The sequence below is a fragment of the Mesoplodon mirus genome (genome assembly GCF_964341445.2).
Source record: "Mesoplodon mirus genome assembly, chromosome: 14".
Classification (NCBI taxonomy): domain Eukaryota; kingdom Metazoa; phylum Chordata; class Mammalia; order Artiodactyla; family Ziphiidae; genus Mesoplodon; species Mesoplodon mirus.
Window position 1 is genome coordinate 86,189,423 of NC_138990.1, and position 16,461 is coordinate 86,205,883.

The following is a 16,461-nucleotide window of genomic DNA, read 5'->3' on the forward strand; positions in this document are numbered from 1 at the left end:
AACTTCTGCTCTTCTAAGCCCTTCTAAGCCCAAAAATCATCCTTTGAGGGTGTTTTAGATTTCTAACCCACTGAGTTAGAAGTTATGCCTTTAATGAGACTGATACAAAGAAAGCTTTAAAGGGATGCCAAATCAGAGAAGTTTATTTTAAAGTGTTCCTTACCTTTTCCAGCTCTGTATCTTGGAATGGGAATTGTCCTACCACCTTTTTATATATCTCCTCACTTGTTACTGGTATAGGACTGTAGTTGTCAGAATCAAGTATGTTTCTATAAAGAAAATAAAAGAAAGGAAGGGAGGAGGGAAAAAGGAAAGAAGGGTTAGTTAACCACTATAGTGATACAAATCATTTTCAGGTGAGCTCCAAGAGTTGTATATCCACCACAACCCAAAATAAATGTTTCCCAGTCCCTAATCTATTCCTTTTATAATACAGCTATTTGGTCTCAGGTAAGGACATCTTTAAAAAAAAAAAAAAAAGACAGAAGGAAAATTACATTCTAAAACAAATGGAAAACAATTATAAACATGACCTCATAGTATTTGAGATTTACAGGTCAGACAGAAAATTTTCAGTTCAACATGTTGAAACCTTAAGGCAAGTGAGAAGTAAATAATAAAAGAATGTGAGCTCTGGAGAAGGCAAAGAGGTTTTATTTGCTTTTTTTTTTTAAAAAAAAAAGACAGTTTTGATTATGTTCTTTAATTCTGTACTAGATCTAACTTTCAAAACTGGCAGATGAGGAGAAGCAAGTTCTATAATAAATCCAAATTATGTTCATTTACTTCATCTACTGCTCTATATTAAGAATGACTTTTTCTTCATCCACAGGTTTTGCCTCCTTAACTGGACTGGGGGTTCTCTAAAAGCAGAGACCATACTACCAAAATCAAAAAAGAAATTTACTGAAAGGATCAGATCAGATGCTGGTAAAACCATGGATATATCATGTTACTAATTTTCAAGAGATAATCCTCCTCTAAGTAAAACTGTATCATTAATAAACTGGGCTTTTAGAAACATAAATGTTTATATTAATATATAAATGAGTTGCACTACATGATTATCAGAGACATGTTCATAAAATGTGAAGAGTAAGATTAAAGGGACAATGTAATATCTTAAAGCTATACGAACCTAAAAGTAGAATAAGCTGATCTGGGGAAGAGGTCTTACAGTAAGCAGAAAGATCACTTTAAGGAGTAAAGGTTCAAAAGGAGAAGAAACAAGTAAGCTGACATGAGTTGTGTGCCAGGAAAACAGTGCAAGGAAACATTTGTAAGTGGAGGTGTAATACAATAATTTTCTTATTGTTGTATGCATGTTGCAGTAACTATTTAAATAATATGCTTCAAATACTGGATTGTAATAGATCTCTTCTCTGGGTATAAGAGAAGAAAGAAGATGAGGAATCACATGAGTGAGTCTTCAAAAAAGTTCCAAAAAAACTAAATTACTCGAAAGGGCTCAAAAGCCACTACCTTACAAGTGAGACACAGACTGGGCATGATCCTCAAAGAGAAAATCAAAAAACAGATTAAGACACAAGGTGATCTGGTTGGTATGAACCAAGGTATATGACATTCATTCAAGGAAACAAAAAAGCCAAAATGGGATCTGGGGACTCCTCACATAGTAGGTACTAATATACTGAGACTGGATATCTCAGGAACTTTATTTGGGACACCACTGCACCTTACTTGAATTCTTAATCATAACTGGGATCAGAGCTAGAAAAAATAAGCCACATATTCTTGTTGCTTATTACATCTGAAAAACCTTATGTATAAAGACATGTGTACACAGATGCATGCACACACGTGCGTGCGCACACACACACAACTATAGGCAATTTCTCACCTGAAAATACCTGACCACTTCTTTAGCAAAGTTTCACTATATTGATCTCTGATTTCTAACAGCATGTCAAAAAGCTGATTTACAGGAAAACCATACACCTGAAACAAAATAAGAAAACAGCTTCATTTCATAAGGTGATTTTTTTAAGCAATATGAGAGATTAGGCACTGAAAGATATTTTTGTTCTTTGGCCAACAATTTAAATAAAACCATGATAAAAAAAATCTTTCATTCCCAACTAATATCTAGTGTTCACTCTTAAGAATTAAAAGATATATACCAATATAAGCCAGTCAGAAAAAAATTAAAAGATGAACATTAAAATTAATATATACTGGGTATAAATGTCAGCTAAGTTTTCCCTACAACTCCTTCTGTAACTCTTAGCAACCTTCAGGAATAGAGAGAGAAAATAAGAATGCTACCAATCTCACCCACTTCTAATGCTATTCTATTGGATATAATATGTGGTTCATTATTTAAAACAAGAGTTAAGAAACTCCAAAATCACTCAGACATTAGATCTGAATTAAGGACATTTTGAAGAACTACGGTAGTGAGTTCAATTAATTGATTTGCTTTGAGAAAAAAAGGGGGATGAGAACAATTTATGAGAACATAAACGGTCAAGGTGATGACCAAGAAATGCTACAAAGAGATAAAAAGATCTAGCTCTAGGGAAAGAAGAAACACAACTAAAAACTAAAAGTTACTTACTCAAGCTTAGATAGACAATGAAAAGATTTAGAGCTGATGAAACACTCATCTAGATAAGTCTGTGTAAACATAAACCACAAACCTGAAGTGTGTCAGCAAAAAGCACAATGAGGTTCTTCAAATCTAACACGAGGTTTGGATCAGAGCAGTAAGACTAAAGGAAATAAAAGACAATGAGGAAAAACACCTTTATTAAAAATAAAAGTAAATTTTGATTTACTCAATTGCTTAATGCTGCACCTGGTAAAGGCTCTCTGGAAAACCTTCCTGGTTTAAAGTAACACCCGATTCAGCCAGGGAAGAGTGAGTAAAGACTCCAATAATCCATGATCTACATTTTTAATACTTGGAAATTTAAAAACACACTTCTAAATAACTGTTTGGTTAAAGGAGAAAGCAAAATTGATATTGCAGATTATTTTAAAATGAACAGCAATGAAATATTCATATCAAAACCTATGGAATGCAGCTAACGCCATTTTAAAAACAAATTACATCTTTATATGTGAACATTAGAAAACATAAAAGATTTAAAATAAACAAACTAAGCACTCAACTCATGAAGCTAGGCAAAAAAAAGCCAAAATAAACCATAAATAAGTGAGAGAACAAAACTGATAAAATAAAAAGCAGACATTAATGACATAAAGAAGACATGAAAGATTTGATCAATGAAACCAAAAGCTCAAGTTAAACATAAAATCAATAAAATAGACAAATCACAGTAAAGTCCAATTAAACAACAAAGAGAAAACAAAACTAAACAATACAAAGAATACAAAACCAAACATAAATACAGAGGAAAATACAAATTACAAATAAAGTCCATGTATAATCTCTTATCAACAAATTTGAAAGCTGAAATGACATGCAAGATACCTTCTGTGGGCAAGCTACAGAGATGTATATGGCACTATTTTTCAGTGACTTTGATATTCAAATTCTCTTAATTATAGTTTGATTACTTGCCCTCTACTTAATTGCTCAGTTCCTGAAGGACTATTGAATTCTCCCACAATGGTGTGGTCCCTTGGTTTCTCTTCCTACTACTTAACAATTTTTGTTTATTTACATACTGATGCTTGCTTGTCCCCAGTAAATGGGTTATTGTCTTTTTGGTGGGTTAAAAATAATATCAAAACAAATGTTCCTCTCTTCTCCCATTTAATGGTCTTTAACTTCAATCCAATTTTCTTGAAGAATATTGTCCTTTTTGCTCCCCATTCTTTATTTTCAATCTTTCTGTGTAATCTTAATGTATGAATCTCTCTTAGTAACCAAACTATAACACTTTCCAACTCTGGCATTTCTCATGAATACTTACATATCTGGACCTATTCTAGCCATCTTATTTTAAGTTTTCTATTTTCAATGATTTCTTCTTTCTTTTTTGTTTCCTTTCCTGTGTTTCACTGGATCAGTGTTTCCAAATTATCTTATACTGGTTATTAATAAGTTATATACTTTCTGCCCACTGTTTATTTGAAATACTCTGGTGTTTTCATCTAAAAAATGTTTTAAACATTAAGCCTCTCCTCTTTTAGGGATTCTTAATAGCATAAACTTTACAAATAATCAAACAATCAGTTATTTAGATTTATCTATGAGTTTTACTCTCATTTTTGCACACATTTATTTACACCCATCCCATCTTGTATTTAGAATTTCTTTTTCATTTTTGGTAAAACACCAGTAAGACAGGATGGGTGAAAAGTAAACTTTGAACCCTCATGTGTTTGGAAATGCCTTTCTTTTGCACTCAAACTAAAATACACAATTTCAGATGTGAGAAAACTGTCTGTCCTAATTTACCCTGCCTGACCAAAAAAAAAAAAATGCATCCTTTCAACTGTAATAATCTAGTCTTTCTTTAATGCAGGGAAATTTCCCTCTTTTATTTAATTATTTAAGTCCCCTGCTTTGTGACTGTACTTTCTTTCTAAATCCCTATTAGATACAACCAAAAATCTACATCAATTATCCATGTTCCTTAACTTTCTATTCATATTTTCCACCTCTTTGAGTCTTCACTCTGTATTTTGGGATATCTATTTGATTTTGTCTTCTTGATCACAGAATGATGTGCAGTTTTATCTATTTAATCTTTGAATTAAATTTCTCTATTATGGTAGTCATAAATTTCCAAGAAAGCAATGTTTATCTTTGATTTCTATCCTTCTGTGGCTTGCTTCCTTCCTTTTCCTCCTTACCACGTTTTTTAAAATTGTGAATATAGTATACATAAAGAAAATAATAAATAAAACCTATATGTACAATTTCACCAGGCAAACAAAACTAAATAGCACCAGCGTGCCAGAAGCTCCAAAACAACTTCTTTCCTCTGCACTCAGGAAAACATTATCATGACATTTATTTATGACATAATTTTTATTTATGATATCATTAGTTATGATAATCATTTCCATGTCTTTCCTTCATGTTTTTGCTTCTTTGTATTTTTTTAACTTAATAAACTTTATTTTTTAGAGCAGTTTTGCATTTACAGATAAACTGAGCAGAAAGTACAGAGTTCCCATATATCCCTTCACACAGAAATTCATGCACAGATTCCCTTATTATAACATCTTGCATTAGTGTGGTAACATTTGGTACAGTTGATGAACCAACACTGACACACTGTTATTAACTGAAGTCCACAGCTTACATTAGAGTTTACTCTTTGTGTTATATAATCTATGGGTTTTAACATATGTATAATGACATATTCCACCATTACAATATCGTAGATAATAGTTTCACTGCTCTAAAAATTCCCTGTCTTCCACTTATTCGTCCCTCCATCCCTCTCCCAAACCCCGGCAACCCTGATCTTTTTACTGTCTCCATAATTTTGCCTTGTCCAGAATGTCATATAGTTGGAATCATATGAGTATATAGCCTTCTCAGATTGGGTTCTTTTACTTAGCAATATGCATTTAACTTTCCTCCACGTCTTTTTGTGGACTGACAGAGCATTTCCTTTTTGCCACTGAATAAATATTCAATTATAAGAATGTACCAGAGTCTATCCATTCACCTACTAAAGGACATCTTGGTTGCTTCCAGGTTTTGGCTATTATGAATAAGCTGTTATAAACATGAGTGGGCAGGTTTCTGTGTTAACATAAGTTTTCAACTCATTTGGCAAATACCTAGAGTGTACTTGCTGGATCATATAATAAGAGTATGTTTCATTTTGTAGAAACTGCCAAACTCTCTTCTAAGCTAGCTGTACCATTTTCCATTCCCATCAACAATGAGAGTTCCTGCTGTTCCACATTCTCTTCAGCATTTGGTGTTGTCAGTGTTTTAGCCATTCTAATGGGTGTGTGGTGGTAGCTCATTGTTGTTTAATTTGTAACTCCCCGAGGACATATGTTGTCCAGCATCTTTTGTATGCTTTCCTGCCATTTGAATATTTCTTTGGTGAGGTATCTGTTCAGAACTTTTGCCTGTTTTTTAATTGGGCCAGTTTCTTAATTTTTTCTTACTGTTGAGTGCTAAGAGTTCTCTATATATTTTCAGTACCATACCTTTATCACATATGCCTGTCAGTTCATTCTCTTAATTTCATTGCTTTGTAACCATCTAAATACTCAGTCTTACTCAATATTTTCTTTCTCAATATTATGTAAGTGGAAAAAAACTGTATGTATAAATTTGTCTTGCTTTTATAATTCAACATTATACTTGTGAAATTCATCCATGCTACTGTATATAGCTATAGTGTGGGCATTTTCATGCTGTATAATATTCCATGTTAGGAGTTTAACCCAGATTGTTCATTTTATTACCAATGGACATTTAAGTCATTTATAATTTTGAAAATTCAACAATGCTGGAATGAATATTCTTGCATGTGTATTATGGTGCATTAGGGCAAGTTTCTCAAGGGAATATAGTTAGGAAAAGAATTTCTGGTTCATGAGGATCTTCAATTTTAAAAGATGATGCTAATTTTTTTCAAAGGGGTTCTGAATACTTCATATCCTTATCAACAATTGTTATTAATTCTTACATAATGTTATCTCATTTGGTTTTAATTTGCATTTCAATGATGCACTAAAGTTGAGCACCTTTCACAGTTTCTCAGCCAAATGAAGTACCTGTTTAAATCTTTTGCTTGTTTTTTCTATTGAGATGTCTGTCTCTATTATCATGATGAATAGTGAAATTTTTATATGTTTTGCTGATTTTGTGTTGAAAACATCATTTCTCATCATATAGCTTATTTTATCTACTATCTTTCATTTTTTTGGTTTTTTTCTTACAGCGTTAATGCAGCTTAATATTTAACGTATGAATCTTTTCCTTTATGGTTAGTGCTTTTGGTATTTTAGTTAGGAATTCCTTCTCTAACCTGAATCATAAAGATATTCTCTTCTACTATCTTCTAAAAGATTTATGGCCTTACATTTTACATTTTGTTATATTATCAACCTGAAACTCATTTTTTGGTATATTATTTCCCCATACTGATAGTCAATTGTCCCAGTACTATTCATTGAAATGTCTGTCCTCTACCCACTGACCTGCAATACTATCTCTTTTATAAATATCAAAGATCTTTTTTGGAGGCCCTATATTCTGTTTCATTATCTATCCAATGACAGTACCGGAGTGTCTGGTACTCATTTAATAAGATTTCTAAATTGTCTTCATATCCAGTAGAGAAAACCCACCTACCTTATCTCAGTCTTAAGGAGTATCTTAGCTGTTCCTGGCTTTTGTACTGGCTTAAGACCATAATTCAAAAAGAGTCATGTACCAAAATGTTCATTGCAGCTCTATTTACAATAGCCAGAAGATGGAAACAACCTAAGTGTCCATCATTGGATGAATGGATAAAGAAGATGTGGCACATATACACAATGGAATATTACTCAGCCATAAAAAGAAATGAAATTGAGTTATTTGTAGTGAGGTGGATGGACCTAGAGTCTGTCATACAGAGTGAAGTAAGTCAGAAAGAGAAAGACAAATACCGTATGTTAACACATATATATGGAATCTAAGAAAAAAAAAAGGTCATGAAGAACCTAGGGGTAAGACGGGAATAAAGACACAGACCTACTAGAGAATGGACTTGAGGATATGGGGAGAGGGAAGGGTAAGCTGTGACAAAGCGAGAGAGTGGCATGGACATATATACACTACCAAACGTAAAATAGATAGCTAGTGGGAAGCAGCCGCATAGCACAGGGAGATCAGCTTGGTGCTTTGTGATCACCTAGAGGGGTGGGATGGGGAGGGTGGGAGGGAGGGAGACGCAAGAGGGAAGAGATATGGGAACATATGTATACGTATAACTTTGATTCACTCTGATTCACTTTGTTATAAAGCAGAAACTAACACACCATTGTAAAGCAATTACACTCCAATTAAGATGTAAAAAAAAAAAATATTACAATCAGATTGCAAAGGTACTCATCCTCCCAAAAATAAGATTATTGAGATCTTGGCTGCCACTGAATTAAATTTATAGATCAATTTTAAGAGAACACATATCTACAATAATAACCCTTCCAATCAATGAACATGCTATTTCAATTTTATTTAGGTCCTCTTTAATTCCTTTTCGTCTCTCAAAAACATTTTAGAATTTTCTCCATGGAGGTTTGAACGCATTTTACTAGACATATTTCTACTACTTTTAATGTATGCTATTGTATCTTTTATCTTTTAAAAATTTTAACTTTTCAACTTTTATTCCTGGTTTATAAAATGACAATTGATTTTGCATAATGATTTTGTATCAGGGAACATGCTAACCTCTTCCATTAATTGTAATAAATTTTCTGTAAATTCTTTGAATTTTCAATGTACAAAAATATACCATCTGCAAAAATGACAATTTTGTTTCTTCCTTTCAAAGGTGTATTTTTTAATTTACTTATGTTTCTATCTTTACAACACTAAGTACGACTTCAAATACAATACAAAATAGGAGTGATGGTAATTAAATATGATACTTATTATAGGTTTTTGAGGATAGATTTTTATCAGTTTAAAGAAATTCTCTTATGTTTTCAATTTACTAAGAGATCTTACCAGGAATTTATGGTGTGTTTTATTAAATGCTTTTCTGTATCTATTGAAATGATTACATAATTTTTTGTCCTTTAATCTATTAATTCATTATAATAATAGACTTTGTAATATTGAACTAAGCTTGCATTTGCTATGATAAACTCAACATATTAATGTTCTTTGTAAACTGCTGAATTCTGTTTTCTAATATTTTATTTAAGATTTCTGATCTATATTTATGAATGAGCCTGTATATTTATGAGTTTATGAGTTCCTGTACTATCCTCATCTGGCTTCATTATCAAGATTACACAAACCTCATAAAATGAGTTGGTGTTTCCTCTTTTCTATTCTCCAAGAGTTTATGTAAGATAGGAATTCAAGAAAAAACTCCCTAGACCTGAAGATTTCTTTAAGGGAAGAATTTTGACTGCTTTTTTATTTACTTCTGATTCAATCTTAACCTGAAAAGAATAGTTCTTTCCAGCTTAATGTGGGAGAGGGCACCATATTAGACTCTCCATCCCAGATAGGCCCCAGAGACTATCAAATCTGAGTACAAATTGCCTGGACTAACAAGTAACCTCAAGGCAAATGCAGCTTAAGTGTTTAAGTCTATCTTTCTGGACCTCTGTACTCTCAATCTCCCCTGGATTTGGCCTGGTAATTCCTTAATAACCTTACTAAGCATTCTAGACTTAAACAACATCTTATATGCAGTACATAAAGCACTACTTTTAGTTGTTTCAAGCTGAACAGCTGCTATGAATGACCTAGCTTCCTATATTCCTAAAATGAGAAATAATTATTACTTTATAAATTTATCTCCTAGTCCATGAGTTATTTGTGTTTGCTAAAGAATAGCTATGCAGTTTGTTTATTATTGTCTTCTATTTGATGTAATTGGTTTTCCTCAAATATTCTATGACTCAGCATTTGTTTATGTTAAGAAATGAGGGACTAGATGGATTAGTGTGTATAACCGGTATGGGTTTCACCCTCTGCAGCTTTTAAGTCTGTTTTCCAAAAACTGACTACAGGCTCTTTGTAGGTGGGTGGGGCAGATGAATCACCTTGCTCAAAAAGTAGTACTAGAGAACTTCACTAATCATGTTATCATCTCTTTATGTTGATGGTCAGGTTGGCCAAAGGAATTGGGTAACCTTCTGTCTAGCCAAGATTTTTAGAAGGTAGACCTCTAAATAATTTCCCTTAAGATTTCTCCCAGCCTCATTCCTGCTCATAACATTTGTTGACTGAATTTAGAGTGTTCCTAGATTCCATTTGGAACAATGTTTCCTACTTTGGCAATACCCTCTACACCATATTTAATGTAATATTTTCTTTTCTCAGGTTGAGTCACTATTCTGATTCCATCTGTTTTCTAAATTCAAAGAAAATTTTCAAAACTTCTGGCCTATAGAGGTACTTTGCAGTGTTTCTCTTTTTAGTTTTTCTTACATGTTATTTCAATAGCAATTTGGTTAGAGAGCTGCACGACATATATGCTTAGTACACCCTTTGACTCAAAGAAATTTAAAATATGTGTGTCTGTGTGTGGGGGGATGAGTATGGATGTGGGTGTGTATAAAACCACTGTTACAAAGCACCGAGCTGATCTCCCTGTGCTGTGCAGCTGCTTCCCACTAGCTATCTATTTTACATTTGGAAGTGTATATATGTCCATGCCACTCTCTCACTTTGTCCCAGCTTACCCTTCCCACTCCCTGTGTCCTCAAGTCCATTCTTTACGTCTATGTCTTTATCCCTGTCCTGCCCCTAGGTTCTTCATAACCTTTTTTTTTTTTAGATTCCATATATATGTATAGCTGATTCACTTTGTTATAAAGCAGAAACTAACATACCACTGTAAAGCAATTATACTCCAATAAAGATGTTAAAATCAATCAATCAATCACACACACACACACAAAAACCCACTATTACAGTACAAACTTTTGTCTGCCTATGACATAGTAAGAAAAAATGTCCAATATTTAATAGCTACAAAACATGAGGATTTTGGGCCACACAAATTACATTGTTCCATAATTTTAAATAGTAAAAAAATACCTTTCTAGTATTATCAGATGATCTGTTTATCATTTTATTGGCAGTCATACTAACAATTATATTAACAGATCTTCAATATTAAACCATTCCTGATATGAATTCTTTGTATTAGAATATTATTCTTTTAATATACAGGTACTGCTAAATTTGAATTCTAAGTGAGGTGGATTGTATAAGATTGCATAAGATTTTTATCATGTTTTGAAATCAGCATTGAGAATATTATATCTTTCAAAATGTTTCCAATTTATGCAATGACTGATAATTCAATCAGAAAATATAAAAAGTTTTAATTAGTGACACAGAAAGTTAGAAAAATATAAAGATTTTTTACAAAAAATAAACACTCAGATATAATGTTTCCTTTTGAGATTTGTTTTGATGTTTAGGTTGTTCTTATTTTTCTTTCTTGCTGATAATGTAACACAATAAATAGTGTCATAAAATAGAATTGGTATCTGTAGCATCAACTACTTTGTCTCATAATGGATAAAAATGGTTCAGTGAGTAAATGTATGTGATGTTGAGTTCTATTTTAATGGTTCTATTGAAATACAATTCCCATACCATACTACTCACCCATTTAAAGTATGTAATTCAACAGTTTTTAGTTTTTTTAATATTTTTGCAGACATGTGCAAACATAACCACAGTCAATTTTAGAACATTTTCTTCATCTCAAAGAGAAACCCTGCCCCTTAAGCTATCACCTGCTTATTCCTCGTATCCACTCCCAGCCCTAGGAGACCACTAATTTCTTTCTGCCTCTGTAGACTGATGCTAAACTATTTTTTTAAAGGTAGTTTTGTCATTTATTCTTCAGTTCAAAAGAATATACAGTAGATCTACAAGGAAACATTCCATTAAGATTAATTTTCTCCACAGATATATACTTTAATCAGCACATTGTAAAGTGTCCTATTCTTCATGACAATAAGTATGGTTGCATGATGAGGAAAAGAGTATATTTTCCTGCTGAGAGACTCCTATAGATTTGTCACATTCTCAAATGTGAAAAACCACTGCTTTAAAAAAAGAAATTTTTGGAAGAAATCTAAGTTTTCTAAAAGAAAAACACTTTTTCCCAGGAAAAAAATAAAGTTGGTGAAATCAGGGAAATGGACAGATATAAAATAAACAAACAAAATCAAGGACTTCTCTCCCATAGAATGACAGTAATACTAGTTAATAAATATGAATCAGAAACAAACCTTCCTCAAAATACTACCTGAAATAAACCATAAAATACCAAAAATAGGACTTAGATAGGGAGCACATAAAATATTTTACCAAAAGATATAAAAGCAAATAAGTGAGAAAAACACATATGTTCCTGTTGAAAAATACCAGATGCTGAAATATGTCAATTACCTCCATTTAAATTTGCAGATTTACTGCATACTAACACTATAGGTCAGTTTTAGGGGGAGGTAAGAGGTGGAAGGGATGTGACAAAATGATTCTCAAATTAACCTAGAAGAATAATATGGAGATAAATAGTATATTTTAAAAAGAAGATTTTATAGGACATATATGTTATATAAGAAATTAAAGCATAGTATATCAGATGTAATAATCAAAACAATGGTATACTGGTTCAAGACATACAGAGAGAAGGAAGGGGGCGGGCAGCAATCAGAGCCTAGAAACAGATCTTATTATTTATATAACATATTATGATAAAGGTGGCCTTCAAAATAGGTTGGGAAAGGACAGACATTTATGAACTGAATGCTGCACTCCCCCTGAAATTCTATTTTGAAGCCCTAGTGCCAGTGTAGCCTTGTTTGGAGAAGAGGCCTTGGAGAGATAATTAAAGTCAAATGAAGTCATATGGGTATGGTCCTAATCTGATGCGATTGGTGTCCTTATAAAAAGAGAAGACACTAGAATACATGCTGAGGAAGGGCCATGTGAGGACACAATGAGAAGGTGATCATCTGAAACCCAGGAGGGTCCTTATCAGAAACCAACCATGATGGCACCTTGATCTCAGACTTTCAGCCTCTGGAAATGTGAGAAAATTAATTTCTGTTGTTTAAGCTACCCAATCTATATATTTCATTATGGTAACCTGAATAAGCTGAATAAAACAACAGATTATCACAATAATGTTATTGGAGGTGATGAGTCATTTTCAAAATAAAGTCCAACCTCACACACAACACTAAAATAAACTTTTAGTTTGTGAATTATATGTTAAACAAGTAACTACAGAAATACTAAAATTAAATATAGACAAATAATTACATTTATTTGAAATAAGGAAGACATAAATAGTAAGGTTAAAGATCAATAAATTTAACTCCATTAAAAATTTTAAACTTCTGTAAAGCCATGGAAAAGAAAATCAAAGGTTAGAAACACATGAAACTAAGGAAATATTTACAACCTATATATCAGACTAGAGATTAACATTCAGATTAAAGTTAATGTTAAACATTAACATCCATGTGTTACTAATAAATATAAAATAAAACGATTAAAATACAAAATAAAGGCAATGCATAGGAACAGGAAATTCTAAGAAGATATACAAATAACTAAAAAGATGTGAAGAGATTTTTAATAACAGTATTAAAGAAAAACATTGAATTAATTTCTGACATATAATTTCTGACATTATTATTATATTGGGAATGACTTTTTGTTTTTAAATGTAACTTTCTGCAGAATAAAAGGAATAGGGAAATAGGAATTCTAGCAGATGATGCTTAGTGATCCTAAATGGTTCAATCTTTTTGTTTAGCAAATTAGCAATACACATCCAGAGCCTCAGGAATATACAGATCCTTTAACTCACTAAATTCACATCTAAGAATTTATCCTAAGTATAATTAATGTGCAAGGATATGTTAATAAAAATGTTTACTTCAATGTTTATAACAGCTTAAAAAAACTTTTTAAAAAAGTGTATCAAGTGAATTAATTTTTTAAAATGGTACATTTCTAAAAATGGAATATTATACAAATGCACATTAAAACTAATACAAATTCATCAGATATTAAATGAAAAATACAGCACGTTTTACTTAAAATATATATTGTATATCATGTATTCATACACAGAAAAAGGGGTCTTGAAATTTACATATAAGAAAGCTAATAATCATGGCAGGGATCATGGACAAACTCGTTACTATTAATAATCAATATTTCCTAACTATCTTTTAATAACCATGTTATCTTTGTAAAATTTTTTTATGTAAGAGCACGCCATGCAATGGAGGAAAGTAAAGCATTTAAAAAATGATCCTAGGACAATGGATCTACTATTGCAAGAAAAAATAAAATGAGATCTTTAATCATACCCTAAATGACAATAAGAATAGGTGGTAGTAACTACATAAATGTGTAAAAATAAAGCCATGAAATAGTTAAGAGACTGTTTTTTAGTCTCAGAACAGGCAGAACTTTTTTTTTTTTTTTTTTTTCCGTACGCGGGCCTCTCACTGTTGTGGCCTCTCCCGTTGCGGAGCACAGGCTCCGGATGCGCAGGCTCAGCGGCCATGGCTCACGGGCCCAGCCACTCCGCGGCATGTGGGATCCTCCCAGACCGGGGCACGAACCCGTATCCCCTGCATCGGCAGGCGGACTCTCAACCACTGCGCCACCAGGGAGGCCCAGGCAGAACTTTTAAAAAATATTTTTAAATGTTCCAGACTTTATTATGACACAAGCATATTAATGGTAAAAGTGTCAGGTCAAGTCCTTGGACACATATAAGCAATGGGAGAAATTTTAAAATAAGATAAATATAATTAGATACATAAACATTTAACATTTTAAATACTAAAGAAGAAACCACCAACAAAAATAAAAGGAGAAACATATTTGCAACACATTCAATAACGACATACCCTCTTTGGTTTCAAACTCATACATTAATCATTCTCCTAGACCCTACTACTTGAATAGCACAAAAAAGTGTCTCAAAGTAATCACACCCAAAGGTAACTTATGACTTCCCCACTCCAAACCATCAAAACCAACACTATCATCCAAGGAGGGAAACTATAAACCAAGGCATCACCTTGATACTTCTTTCTACCTTACCTCTTGCATATTAATCCATCAGAAAGTAAAATTAATCTTACTTCCTAAAAATCTCTCAAACTCATCCACATCTCTCTATATCTACCATCACCTTGGTCCAGCAATCATCATCTCTTGTCTGGAATACTAGACTAGCCTACTAACTGTTCTCCCCACATCCATTCTCATCCCTCATCTGTAAGTTAGCCAGAACAATCTTTTAAAAATAGAAATTTGACTTTCTCACTCCAATTTACCCTACTCCTGCCCCCAACACACACATACTCACTCAACCCACTGCTTAAAGGGTCAAACAGGTCCTAAATAGTATGACACCTACCTACTTCTTTATTCTCACTTCCTACCTTAGTTGCCTAGCTTTCTATGTTTATGTGCTAACCACTCGGAACATCTTTCAGTTCCCTAAAATGGCTACACTCCCTTCAATTATAGACTTTACACATGGTATTTACTCTAGAACACTTGCTAATGACTAGATAAAGAGAGTTGAAGGGTTATGAATGACTTTTAAGTTTCTGGCTAGCATAACTAGATGTATACTAGAGCCATTTCTTGAAATTTTTTAAATACCAAATTATCTTCTATTATTAACTCCTCACTATTATTCCTCAAACACTTCAGACATAAGAGTACCTCAAAGTCCTTGTACTACTGTTCCTTTCACCTGGAATGATCTTTTAATTGATCTTTACACAAATAGTTACTCCTTGATATTTAGATCTCAGAATGCCACTTCAGATCAACCAGTCAAAAGCAGGCACCTTGTTGCCCTAATCTATCACTCTATTTTAATTGTCTGCATTGCATTATCACTGTCTGATATTCCTATTTATTTGTTTATTAGGAATCTCCCCAATTAAAATATAACTCTCTGAAAGCAAAGACTTTATTCTTATTCATTATTGTATTCCCATTGCCAACATGCAATCCTTGTTCAAGAAATATTGAATGAATGAATAATTCAGAACCAGCATTCTCTGCTTGTAATAAAGTAGATTATCATCAACAATTGATGCTATCATAAAATATATCAATAGATCATGGGAACTCATAATTAAGTAACTTACTGAAATGTTGTAGAGTAAGAATAAATCTGTGAACTCCAAATCAGTATTAATAGGCATTATGAAGGCAATATGGAATAGTGGCTAAGAACATGGGCTCTGCAGTCATACCGTCGAGGTTTGAATCCAAGCTCCACCACTTACTGGGTGACATCAGGCTGGTTACTTAACCTCTCTGAGGTTCAGTTCCCCAGACTATAGGGTAAATGTAACAATAGCACCTGCCTTATAGGGATGAAGTGAGGATGAAATATATATGCAGTACACAATAACAATATAATAACAATGCCTGAGACATAGATAGCAATCAACAAATGTTAGCTGCTGTTTTCTTATTGCAAAGAGCATCCACAAAAGTGGGCTTAGTGTTAGAGAACATGCAGTTTGAAGTGACTACTTCCATATATCTTTGAAGAAGATGACTCCAAATGGGTGATTTCAAACAATACACATATGATGATTTTAAAGCAGTAGAAGACTGAATAGCATATAGATAATTAGCTTGAAGTAAGAACTTCTCTTGTGCTTCTTACATACCGAGTGAGTACGGAGTGCTGCGATAGTTTTTGAAAGTGCCATTTCCCACAGTTCATCGATGTAGGCTCTATTTACTAAGCCCTGGGTTGTATGTAAAATGTGATCTTCAACCACAAAAAAGCT

General features: G+C 32.8%; 1 protein-coding gene across 2 annotated transcripts in view; it reads right to left on the reverse strand.

Annotated features, from left to right (window-relative positions):
* EXOC6B (exocyst complex component 6B) overlaps positions 1-16,461 on the reverse strand; it is a 730,495-nt gene that overhangs the window by 358,626 nt on the left and 355,408 nt on the right. For both annotated transcript variants that reach the window (XM_082642964.1, XM_082642965.1), the window contains exons 11-14: positions 16,339-16,459; positions 2,661-2,732; positions 1,862-1,959; positions 164-269 (exon numbers count right to left, since the gene is read on the reverse strand). In XM_082642964.1, the coding sequence (XP_082499090.1) occupies positions 164-269; positions 1,862-1,959; positions 2,661-2,732; positions 16,339-16,459 (397 nt within the window). The remainder of the gene's footprint in view (positions 1-163; positions 270-1,861; positions 1,960-2,660; positions 2,733-16,338; positions 16,460-16,461) is intronic.